At 36.0% G+C, this 13467-nt stretch overlaps 1 protein-coding gene across 2 annotated transcripts in view; it reads right to left on the bottom strand.

The window, feature by feature from the left end:
• The window catches only part of CenG1A (Centaurin-gamma-1A), a 67604-nt gene that overhangs the window by 47048 nt on the left and 7089 nt on the right, over nucleotides 1-13467 (bottom strand). Inside the window, exon 1 of one of the 2 annotated variants that reach the window (XM_065361853.1) lies at nucleotides 734-2165. The exons of the other annotated variant lie outside the window; for it this stretch is intronic. Within the exon in view, the coding sequence (XP_065217925.1) occupies nucleotides 734-911 (178 nt within the window). The 5' untranslated portion in view covers nucleotides 912-2165. Of the gene's footprint in view, nucleotides 1-733; nucleotides 2166-13467 lie in introns of those variants that run through there. 2 annotated transcript variants of the gene reach the window in all.

Below are 13467 nucleotides of genomic sequence, written 5' to 3'. Positions count from 1 at the left end.
TCGGATACTGACCAAATTTTAGTCTTTTGCATAAAAATTCTATCAAATTTTGATTGAAAATCCAAATTATCCCAACTGCACGCATTGATAATTAGGGAAGAGTATAAAAATATAAATTTTCAAATTTTTCTACGATGCAGATGTTCAAGTATTTCGCACAATTCCTAGAACGAAATGAGGTGGGTGGAAAAGGTGGTTGGAAATTAAACCATCAAAAACTTCAAATTTTCCAACAATCAACAGCTTAATTCTAAAGACTTTCCTCTCACCCTTTCTCAAAAAAAAAAAAAAAAAAAATGCGAATAAGAAGTCAACTGAACAGGCACACATCGTAGCGGAATTCTTCTAAAAAAAAAGTGACTTTATTAGTGACTTTCAGCAGTGAAAAAAGTGACCATTTTTTTTTCAAACTCCAGCGTTCAGGAGAGCAAAATTCAATTTTCTTCAGCTTCAATGGAGCAAACGTTGAAATATAAGACAATTCGTTGATTTTTCTTAAAATTGAAAAATTGTTTCAAAAAAGCAAACATTCCGAAATTCAGACCAATTTTTTGAAAAACCATTTTCAACACCAGTAAAAAAACAGCTTTCTTCAGTTTTCTCAAACACGAAAAACCCCACGATTTTGTTTAAAAATAAAACCAAAATTCTCAACTTCTCCACCTCTCAAACACCTCAGATGAAAATGTCCACTCCACCCAAAAAACACCATCCCCACGTGCCGAGCACTTACCAGATTTACGTTTTTCGGCAACTGCCAATGATCTGGATCGGCGTACTCGTAACGAATGTCTTTTGAGGGTCCTCAAAAACGAATCAGCTGTACCTCGGACTCTGCTCAACGACTCCGAGCGACCGCTCGGCGTATCCGGTACAGCCCATTTGGTCTCGTCCTTAACCTTAGCACTCATTGAACACCAATTTCACGTTAACACATACAGACACACACGACACGTTTTGCCTCCCGTACCGCGAAATTTTTCATTCACACCGGTCACCGCGCCAGATTAAATTGATGACGCGTCGTCGAAGCGAAAAGCACGTGGTCGCCGTCGACGCCGGGACTCTTCTTACGTTTACGTTTGCGGCCGGACCGAAACACCGGCAGTGTCGTCTGGCCTATGGGGCCGGAACACGCGAAATTCTAACGGAAAATTACGAATCCGATTCGCGTCCGTTCTGACACGCGCTGAATCGTACATTGAATTGAAAACATTAAAAGGTAAGGTAAAATCGTATCGCACGACCTCGGTTCACACATATCACACCGAACGCGCGCAACTTGTAATCCACCACCGAAGACCCGCGGACTCGAAAACCGAACACCGCTCTATCGTAAGTATACGTAGGTACGTCTACAGCCCACAGAGAGACTTCGCGAACACCTGGAAATTATAACGACGGCTTTTACCTTTACTTTGCCTTACCTGTGTGTGTGCTGTACACAAAACTCGCACACACAGGCTCACCGATATAGCTGAACTATGTGTAATACACGCTATACACATAGATCATACTACACTATGTACGCGAGTATACGAGTAATATGGGGTTCGGCCACCGCCACCATTACCCTAGCTATTGCCGTTTCGAAACAAACTTTTTTCTCCTGCTTTTATTCCGTCGTAGTCGTCGTCTTCCTTTTTTTCTTTCTTTTTTTTTTTTTTTTGGATCACGCTAATAAGGGTTCGAGAATCGACGATTCGCCACTACCACCGACAACCACCACCACAACAACAACAACTCGGGCATGCGCGTATTTCGTATAGCATAGCATAGTACACAGCAAAGTCTTATGCATGTACAGCCAGCTGCGTACCTTCTCGATCGCCAACTATCCTCTTATATTAACCCCCTGAGCGACCTGAGCCCGACCAGAGAGGATCGAGGATCATATACTTGTTTGCCCTCTCCTTATATGTAACGCCGCCACCGTCCAACCGCGTTTCCGTCCCGAATCCGGTATCTAGGTACTTGTGTCTAGTATATCTACTTCTTGTACTTCTACCTGTACAGTATGTCCCAGAAGTTTCGAGTCGACCAATGCCTCTTACATTATATTAATTCTTCGTGGGGCAACGTTATCATTTATCGAACGGTTTGGGGTTCTTCATCTGAGGCACTTTTACTTCCACTTCCAATTCCAATGCCTCATGCTACTGGTGAAAATGTCACCCTCATTCTATTTCTGAAGGATGTGCAAAGCCGAAAATTGTAAAATTTGTTTATTCTCTAGAGGAATCTACATAAAACCAATGTTTATAACATGGATAATGCATCTTTCAAATTTAGTACACAGAGTACAGAAATCTACTCCCTGCCTGTTCTCTTTTAAAATTCTGAATTTACCAGAGGAACAGTTTCCACCCATAATTTCAAACAGCACGAAAGCTACAAACAGGGTGTCTACAGTTGGCATTGTTCAATCGTCTGAAAAAATTATTTTTCATGACTTTGACCAGTTTTCCTTCCAATTTTCCCGACCTCAACTACATTCAAAGAGCAGGAGGGAGATTAGAATTTTGAGAAGAGAAGGCTTTAAACTTGTTCAAGCCAGAATTTTTTGTGATCAAAATATTTCCATGTTTAAAAGAGGTGTAGAAAAAAATTTTAAAAAGTGAATGGAAAACTGCAAGTAAGGTCGATTGAAGAAACCAAAAAAAGCAGAACTGGCAATTTTTGCAAAATTTTGTCAATTTTATAAAAAGGGACTTTTTGACAACTTTGGTAAAAGATGCGAAATTTTTCGGACATTTAAGCGGAAAATATGACGTTTTCCCCTTGAACAGAAAACAATACTTCTTATGGCATTTCAGGCAAAAAACAGGTCTTTTTGGCAATTTTGGCAACAAATATGGATTTTATTAAGCAGTTTTGGAAAAAACAGTAAGTACCTACATCTTAACAATTTGAACGAAAAATGGAACTTTTTGACAATTTGAGCAAAAAATGTGTCTTTTTTTAACAAGTTTGGCTAAAAAAAGAACGTTTGGACAATTTTGGGAAAAAATGGTAGGTACTTTTTTTTGGCAATTTTGGCAAAAAAGAGACTTATGCAGTTATTTAGAAGGAACACAATTTATTTTATGATGAAAATGATAATTTTTGACAACTTTGTCAAAAAGTAGGACTACTCATTATAGACATTTTTGAAAACAAACTGTAACTTTCAGTTATTTTGACAAAAAACTGAGCTTTTTTCGGCAATTCTGACAACTTTGGCAAACTTGGGATATCTCAACAATTTTTACAAAAAAAAAAATATGACACAAGAGTAAAGAGCAGGACAAAATTAGGGAACACAGGATATGCAGTGGAGTGAGACGCCCTGTGTAATCAATCAAACCGCGAATTTTGTTTGGGTGGATGGGGGAAGGGAGCTTTTATTAATAATTTCTCATTTTCTAATAGTAAAACCGTTAAAAACACTTTAGAAATTGGTGATATTCAAAACGAGTTCAACGCATCAATAGTTTAACGCACTCTACAATAATTACGTGTGGGGGGGGGAGAAATAAATTACCATATCATCCTTGTTTGACGAAAAAATAATTACAAAAATTTCCAAACAAAGGGAGTGAAATTTTGTTTTCAAAAAATGAATTAAAATCGAAGGTTTTACGTAATTACTGGTATTAATTAAACAGTAGATGTTACAAAATTCTATGGGTTTGAAGTGAAAATTTCAAATTTTTTCAACTTTTCCTCTCGGATTTGCCCCGGTTTTCTACAGATCCTATCAACAGCCCGAAATTTGTGAAACAGAATGTTGAAAGAAACCTGAAATCAAGTCTCTAGAAGCTTGACTTGGTCGTTCGATTTTCAACAAATTCTTGAAAACTTCCACGCTAAAAAATGGTAAAAGCATGAATTCACTCTGAAATGAGCTCATCTCAGTTTTCGAGAGAGATAATCAACCGTTCTGAACTTCCCCAACATTTCCAGAAAAAATACTCATTCACTCAGTTGATCGATTCAAACTGGCTATCCGACCCCATCGCTCAAATCACTTCACTATCTTCTTCCTCACCCAGTAAAAAATCAAATGCACTGTCGAAACTTACAGAACATACTGTATGCATATAAGATACCGCTCACCCCGCACCGCTCTTTTCCTCGAATATCAGTATAGCCTTACATCAAATGGATACCTATCTTATAGACATACGCACGTATCGAATGAATATTCGAGTGGCCGCCGGATATACGCTTACTTGATCCTCCTTCTTACATCACTTCGAATTTTTCATCATTCTTTAAGCGTACAGCGTACTTTTTCAACGCATAAGTACGCAGAGCACCTAGGAAGCGAAGGGTTCCGATTAAATTAGCGCTCTACGATTTCCAATTCTAAGTTTGCCTTCTCGCACCGTCGCCTCCTACCGGCTTATTAGTCAAAGGAGCCACACCGGAACTGCGTCAGTGATATCCTTACATATAATACCTATGCATAAATGCACCTTTAAGCGTATCATCTAAGGTGTCTCTGTCCACTCCACATCCTCGTAATTCCGCTTTTATGTGCTAATTATTATCATCACGTCATCTGAATACATAGCATCACCCCTATTCTTACTGATTTCCTTTATTTTGGTCGAAGACAGGTTCCCTTATGGTAAACATGATACTCGTACGTTATTATGCGGTTTTGTTTTCTTATCGATCTTCAATAGTCTCGGATCTACCTCGAGGGGGCGTTTCCATATCAATTATCGATCAATCAACCAACACCGCCCATATGTTTTTATCAATATGTTTTATCAATATTAGCGTAACTCAAGTACTTAGACAAGCTAATGTTTTGAACGGAAGCATTACCTACTTATCGACCCTTTTTCACATGAGCCCGGAGCAAAGCGAATTAAAATAAGAAAGAAAATGTTGGGGTAGGATCACGACTTTTATGAGTGAAAAAATGACAAAACACTCGTTTAAAAATACACCACCGTGCAACATTTCATTTTTTGAGGAGAAGTTTTAAAAATGATGTAAATTGGTCTATTTTCTGAGAAAAACTCAAAATTTGATACCCTATTTTCAGCCTCTCAAATCGATTCGTGATCTAATTTTATGGCATTTAGGTTGGAAAAAAAGGGAAAAACAAAATACTAGGAATGCCTAAAAAATCTCAAAAAATATTCTGGAAAAAATTTTAAAATACAATATTGAAAAATGGAACTGATTGCAAAAAATTAATGAAACAGATTTTTTTTCTAATTATTTGATAAAACTTCAAAAAAAAGTACGAGTATTTTTCTGACGCTGAAGTATTAAGGAGAAAAAATTTGAAAAATGAAAATGAGTAAAAGGACTCGTCACCTCCGATTTGGCCGAAATTTGGCTCACTGAAAGTTCATGTCACCCACACCTCGGAATCAAATTTTCAAATGCCTAATTTGATTTTTCAAATTTTTGGCGAATTTTTGAAAATAGATGAAATAGCTCATTTACAAACAAATTTTCATAAAAAAAGGTAAACCACGAGATAAAAATCTGAAATTTGCTTTGGGTACTAAAGTAGACCTTCCGAATTGATTGCGACCATTTTCCAAGCGATCTGAAGCCTCCAGCAGAAATTAGTTTTTTTCCCAGCACACTGGAATCGTTCCACATAGCACTGTAATTAATTTCGGCAGCTGAAAATCAAGTTCTGAGGTGTTGGTGACGATGGACTTTCAGTGAGCCAAATTTCAGCCAAATCGGAGGTGACGAGTTTTTACCACAAGTTATCAAAATTAATTTTTGCTGGTTCAAATCCAAAAATTTCCCTAGTGATAATTTTCTTTTTTTTCATGTCATTCTTTCCAAAGCTGAAAAATCCAAAAATCTACAGGATTTTATCATTAAATTAATTATTTAGAAGATCAAAAATTACAAATTTCAGCTTCCTGCTAACATTTTTTCAAAAAATGAAAAAAAGAATCAACTTCAAATTTTTAAAAATTTTCTAGAAAATAGAAATTAAATCTCAGCATCTGTTCGTCTGTAACTGTGGTTTGATTTGAATACTCTCTTATTAACAAAAAAATCTAGTCTAAAAAATTGTCCGCGAGTTGGATTTTATTTTTTCTTTGATTCCATCACTCATCATGCAATTTTTCCAACTTAAGACACAATTTCTCACTGAAAATTCAAATTTTACAACCGAGGGAGGGGGAGGAACAGACCAAGCTCAAACAAAAGGAGTCACGAAATTACTTACTCGTTCTCAGAAGGCTACACACTATTTTATTACTTCAAGAGTCGAAATTCGAACTCACCTGCAACAAAATAAAAAATACATACAATTATTGTAGACTAATTATTTATGTTAATTCTACAAATTAAAATACCTATCACTACATTGGATCTAGAATTTTCTAGCTATTTGAGCAATAAAAGTATATGTGACATGCAAGTTTCTCAATATCTTCAAGTAAGTATAAGAATTTCTGGAGCTAACTGCAGCCTTTCAGGAGCTGCTTAAATTTTTTCTCAAAATTAAAAATTTTCAACATCTTGAGTCTCGACAAAGTAAGTTTGATTCGTAGATTTCTTCTACTTTCCCATCCAATAGACACCCTGCAGATTTATTATAGTGAAATTGATCTTCCATCGTAAATACTCATACTATGCCTTCCTTTAAGCTAGGTATGACCATGACCGTGCATTTTTACTTTCTCATTCGTATTTTTAATGAAGTTCAACGCGCCGAGATGATACGAGAAAAGCAAACACTGAAGGGTGCTTGATTTTACACACAATGTACCCCAAGGAACCTAAACATAGAATCAATATTTGAAAAAATACATATCGCTGAATAAAAAGAGCAGATATTCCAAAAACTTCGACAACAATAAAAATAACAATATCTGCTCGATATTTCGAGATAAATTCATCCAAAATCATGTACCATCCTATTCATCATATTACATTGAATTCAGGTAAAACATCAATATGATATACAATTACGAGCATCCGACTACATAATGTAATAAATCAATATCGCAAGCTGCCACCAAAATTGAGCACTTTGCCTTCACCTAACATACGAGTAGAATTTCAACAAACGTTACTCTATATCCATCAATTCACCCATTTTGAAAAATTAATCGTTATGTATTCGTAATTCGATCCTGTACCTAGCCCAGTGCACTTGGAATACTCGTACGTCGTCGTCGTCGTTACAGCGAGCAAAAATAATACAGATATAGAACTCTGACATGAGACATGTACATATAACATTTATACTATATGTACGAGTACGTGGTACATTTTAGCAGTTAAAACGACGTATGACATATCAGTATACTATACGACACACATATAAAATATATGAATCGTTATATCGGACGTGTAACTCTCATTGAAAAGCTACCACGCCACCGAGCATCTTTTACGACTTACATACGCTCACCTTTTTCCATTGCGAGGGCACAGGGCACATCATACACGTCCTAGTCGTATAATGTACGCTTATTTTACTCGTTATCCGTACTTCAAGGGTCGTAGACGTCTCAACAATACAGGCTAAGATGATAGAGCACGAATATCCTAACCTAACCTTTTACCTAATGTAGCAGAAATAAGTAGAGGCTTGCGAGTAGTGAATTCATTAGCGTATTATGGAAGGTAAGCATAGCGATACATCTTTTCTTCGACACTGTGTACGACTGTACGTCGACAATAAAAATTTCGTACACCGCTGATCGTATTGTTTTTCTCATTGCGGTAGCACATTTCTGACCTCATATGGATTCTGTAGGCACCTATCTAGATGAATTATAACATCGAGATCACTGTCGGAAAGGAAAAACCCAGCTTGGACGCGTAATTTATCATCAATTTCAGCGAAGAGTAGTACGTATATTTTCAGACCCGTTAAAATTGCCATCAACGGTTCAAAGGTTCTACCATTGTACATAATATATCATCGTGACCATCATCTTAACACGCCATACGCTATACATTTAATCGTTGAACAATAATTATTATTAAGACGACATTTGCAAAAACATCTCATGGTATGGTACGTGCATTCTTTCGAATAATGTATAGCGCGAGGCCAACCTAACAGAACGAGAATATGTACGTAGAGCATACAATAAAAGGATGGGAAAAAGTTCGTTACAAGAAAGAAACATATTATAAGTTACTCGAATCTGTGCCTTTATCCCCCAAGGTATTGTTCTTTTTGCACGCATCGCTTATTAATTTATACTTTCGGAGATTTATTGCCTAGTGGCTAAAGTCTACTCTTTTTATCTTTCTTCTATGCTTTTTTTTTCTTTCTACTGTCGTACATACATGTGTTTAGTTGTGTATACAGAGCAAATGGCATTTAATATTCAATCTTTTTCAAAGACACTATCGACCGTAGTTTTTTTTTTTTTTTTTTTTTGAAATGATACGATTGTTTTTCGTTTTGAATAAGTACTATGTATGAATGATATCGAAATGTAAATAAGAAGGGCTGTGGTTTCATAATCGAAAAAAATGAAGAAATTTTTCTCTGCAGAAAATAAGATTCTTTTATGCACAGGAAAAAATTGAATTGTGTGAATATTTTTTAGTAAATTTTGAAAAAAAATGAGGGGCGAATTGTTCATTCATAATAAAGATACACAATTACACACTCAAAAAAATGTCACATTCTCCCTCAACAATTTTTTTTATACCTAATTTAAAAATTGATATTACGTTGTTTTTTTGTTTTTTGTTTTTGGTAGGTAATTCAGATATTTTTTGTGCTCCAAGTTGTACGAAGTTGAAAATTTTTCACACTCATAAACATAAAAAACAAAATGAAAATGACGTGAAAGGGTTCTGATTTTACATGGAAATAATTTACAAGATTCTGAAGAGTTCCAAAAAAATTTTTTAAAGGTTGAAAGCTTCATTTAAGGAAAAGAGCAAGATTTCTTTAAATTCGAATACGTATGCAAGAAATATCAAAATAGAAGCCCAGATGATAATTTTTCATTTTATAGTTTGTTACCTATTGAAAAAAAAATGTTCACTTCATTTAATGTTGACTCAAAAAGCCTTACTCGTGAGTCGTACGTCTTAACAATTTTTAATGGAATTTTGAGTTATTTTGAAAATATTTCTTTAGGTATCAACATTTCAATTTTATTTTTAGCCTGAATTTCTTAAAAAAAAAAAAAAAAAAAAGAATAAGGCTCACACACATAGCCTATCATGATTTCGAGATTGGTCGGGACGACTAATCCGTTTTGAGGCTCCCGGAGTCAATTAGTGTCGATTTCAATTTTTTGCATGCCTGGTGTTTTTTTTTCAATTTTCACACATTTTTTTGCCAGACTATAAAAGATTTTAGCCGGAAAGATTTCAAAAAAATTTGTTCAAATTCAGTATTTAGACTTGGTTTGGCGTTGGATTAAACCGAGTTTGAGTAGGGATGACCTTGAGTGAAAATTTGGGAATGTACAAAATTTTTGGGAGAGGGCAGTGAGGAGTGAAACAGGCCAAAATAAGCCAGAGTATAAAAATAAATAAATAAATAATAAAATAAAGAATTAATCGATAGAAAATCTAAAATTGTATAACATATCCAAAAATCGCCCTCTCAGAGAAATTTGGAGGGCAGGAAATTGTTTTTTTTTCATCTTGAAAAATCTTGTATCCCTCCCTCCGTAAATTGACCTGGGAGGGTGAAATTTGGCATGCACATCCGGAGGGGTGGATGATCTAGATGCGTATTTCGAAGGTTTAGAATTTTCAACCCCTTCCCATCTCCTTGCAGCTGAAAAGAGTTTATTTTCGCGCGTTTTCTACATAACAGGTTTTAATTTTGTGACATCGTTGAAGCCTCTCGGAGGGGGAGAGCTGAAATTTCCTATGTACATTCAGTAACCAGTGGGTGCTCTACAGTGGCGTAAATAGGGGGGACAACCCCCCCCCCCGACACCCTGAAAAAATGAATTTTTCGCTCGCGACGGCTGACATGCGATTTTTTTGTATAATTTCTTGTATCTTGATTTCAACCCCTCCCCCCCTCCCAGAAGGGGTGTCGAGTTACGCTACTCGTGCTCTAGATGTGTCTTCTGCGAGTTTTGATTTTTCAGCCCCTTCTCAACATCGTTTCGCTGGAGCTTCCCCAAATTGACGTATAAAGGACCTGTGGTTGAGACAGACACTGTTTGAATCAGTGGGTGTGTTCAGACCCAAGTAAAAGGACCTGTGGATGAGATAAACACTATTTAAATCAGTGGGTGTTTTCAGACTCAAGAAAGGACCTGTGGTTGAGACAGACACTATTTGTGTGTTCAGACCTAAGTAAGCACCAATGGTTGAGACAGACACTGCTTAAATCAGTGGGTGTGTTCACACCCAAGTAAGGACCTGTGGTTCAGACAAACACAGTGGGAGTTTCAAATTCAATATTTCCAAAAATTTCAAAAAACCAACAAAAAATCAAACAATCAGGATTTTCAATCAGTGGGTGTTTTCAGACTCAAGGGGGCTGAAATTTGCTATGTACATTTGGAGGGTGCTCTAGATGTGCCTTTTGAATGTTGTGACTTTTCAACCCCTCTCTACCCTTTTACAGCTACAAAAAATACCGTGATCTTATTCTTCAGACTTTCAGCACAACAGGAGTGGGGAGAAAAAATTTTGCACTATGATAAATTTTTTTCAACGGCGAATTAATGCGTTCTATTTTTGTTCAGTCTGCATCGAATTGTGTGACGGAAATTAAAATCGTTCACTGAGTGCTGAATGAAATTTCACTTCTCAGGAAGAAATATTCAGTTTTGGTGGGGTTTCCTCCCTCTTTACGAAAACGTAATTTCGTCAATTATTGTTCATTTGAAAACAAAAACAAAAAAAACCATACATTCTGTTTTTTTTCAGCACCATATCAGTTTTTTTTGAAAAGTTACGATTAAAAATTATGGCAGGACTGCCGGTAACCTCGAGATAACAATTGCGCGTTCGCAAACTCGAATTCCTTTAGAATGAGGTGGCTTCTGAATAAATCCATTTTCCGGCGCAAATAAAAGTTTAATTTTACACCATTGTACACATAAAACAGATAAGAATAATAATTAACGTCACTGAGAGTTCCGTTGATATAAACTTGCCAACATTTTTATCGAAAACCGAACGAATTTTCAATCGAAAAAAATTAGCAATAGGTACGCTGACAAATGAAATACCTACATTCTATATTGAAAATGTTTACCCAATAATTTCACCAATGCGTAGTCAAGTCAAAAGCACAGACAATCAAATTTCGACTGGAACAGATTGAATATTCTAAAAATAGAAGAATTATTGAAATCTCAACGATTAACTAAAAAAAAATATATGTATGTTAGCAAAATTTGAAACGAAACACGAGAATTAGAACAGATACAGTACATGCCTGTTCGAATCGCTTTGCTCAAACATCTATGTACTAAACCCGGATGACACCTGAACCAGAACTCACCCCAATAGGGTAATCAAACACAAGTTGAATAAGTTGCCTATATGTACAGTAGTTAAGGGGCATTTGAGAAAGATTTAACTGAGTCTTCGAACTATGAAAACTCGATGGCAAATTGGTAAGTGAAATCTCAATTTATTTTATTGGTTTAACATTTGTATTTAGTTACTCCATTTCAGAAGAAGTAAATTCCACGCCTGAAAGAGAGATGATATCCCATTTTTTTTCGATCAATAATCATGGAAAATTTGCTCATTTTTTCCATATAAAAATCATATGTAGCCTACTATGAAAAAAAAAAAACAACAAAATTCGCAAAAACAAATATCGGAGAAGTTTGACGAAATTTGAAGAAGACTTTCATTTTTATTTGAAAGTAACCCAGAAAAATGTTCACCCTTAGAGGCGTTCTTGAAGGGGGATGTGGGCCATGGAACTCTCAAAAAGGGACAGATGCCAACGCACCATAAACATTTTAATCAGTTAAAGCCTTTTAAATTTAAAATTAAAAACGATTTGTTTTGTGCTTCTTTCGAAGAAACTACCCCAATATTAGAGAAATTTGCACCCTCGGGAGTTGTCACTAAATACCTCAAAACTTCGCTCCTGCAATCTTAGTGTTTGCAAACCATTCCACACTTACACAGTCTAGTTTGCTCGAGCACAAGACGAACAGAACTACTATTTGACACACAATTACAAATCACTCTGCAATGGACGCTTGAAATTTTTTCAACTTCAATTGAAATATCGATAATTTTAAACTTTCAGGATTAGTTTTCTGGAAAATAACTTCATTGAATCTTCGAATCAGCAAAGTATTCTAGATAAACGAAAAAATTTTTAATACATAATACACACATTTTTCATGAAATTAATTCAGATTCACTTTCTCAAATCTCAACAGACTACCTACCTAGTATTTCTTATTGATACGTAAAAAAAATAAATATCCCTCTCTCCCCCCCTCCACATACAATCGATATTTTTCATGATTCATTACTTCGCGATGGCACATATGTACTTACGTACTACGTACCTCTACCTCTACCTCTACCAATATTCATAAAACTAAACCCATCAACTTGACATTTATCATTTGTACACTGTGGCAACACACAGTCGACAGTTGACGTCCGACAAGTACTACATAGGTACACCACACACATAATTCATTTGTTCAGCAGCCAATCAATACAACGCGACTTTACTCATATTAATTAACACATTTAGCTTTTCCAGAGAACTACACACCGTTAAAGTAAGCACCAAAACGAGGAAATCGTAATTAATTAACAGATTCCGAATGCAACACGAGTACGTCTGTAGACCCCCCCCCCCAACCTGGCAGGATAACAAATCCACAAATCCTCTCGTGATGGAATCTGCCATCGATTTCATAATCACTCATTCACCATTTGGATAATTTTTTAAATAAGTATACTCGCAACTTTTAAGAATTAAAGACGGATATGATGACAAATTTCCTCCACCACAGCTCAACGTCTTGAACCAATCGAACCGCAAACAATGGAAAAATCATCGGAGTCGTTATACGCGATGGTATTTCATCGTTGAACGATTTCAATCGTCGATCGTCGTATACCGGCGCATTTCTCCAATTGGTGTGAGACTGAGATCTATCGTCGTCATGAATGACGTAACGATAGATCTGCCTCACTCAGACTCCGAGTGAACGCCGTGCAATTGTGGTTCTTTTTTTCGTTTTCAACAGTACAGAGCCGTCTGCTTTGCTTTGTGAAAAAAAAGAGCGTGAAATTCGTAATTAGGTTAGTCCGAATACATGTAAACGATTCTATTCATATGTTGCACCGATGAAAGGAAAAAAAAGAAACGGGGTTATTTAATACTAGAACATTACCGGAAACAGCCATTGTTCGGATTGATTTCCAAATCGCTGGTTAAAATTGTTCCGCAATGAGTTCGTGTATTAATAATACTCGCAGATAGAAACATTGAACACTGTTTGTACAACTTTCGTTTTGCAAGTACAGTTGAAATTAATGTTTTTC

This window comes from Planococcus citri, chromosome 4, assembly GCF_950023065.1.
Source record: "Planococcus citri chromosome 4, ihPlaCitr1.1, whole genome shotgun sequence".
In the NCBI taxonomy this organism is placed as follows: domain Eukaryota; kingdom Metazoa; phylum Arthropoda; class Insecta; order Hemiptera; family Pseudococcidae; genus Planococcus; species Planococcus citri.
The sequence above is the reverse complement of the archived record's forward strand: the minus strand, read 5'-3'. Positions and strand labels throughout refer to the sequence as shown.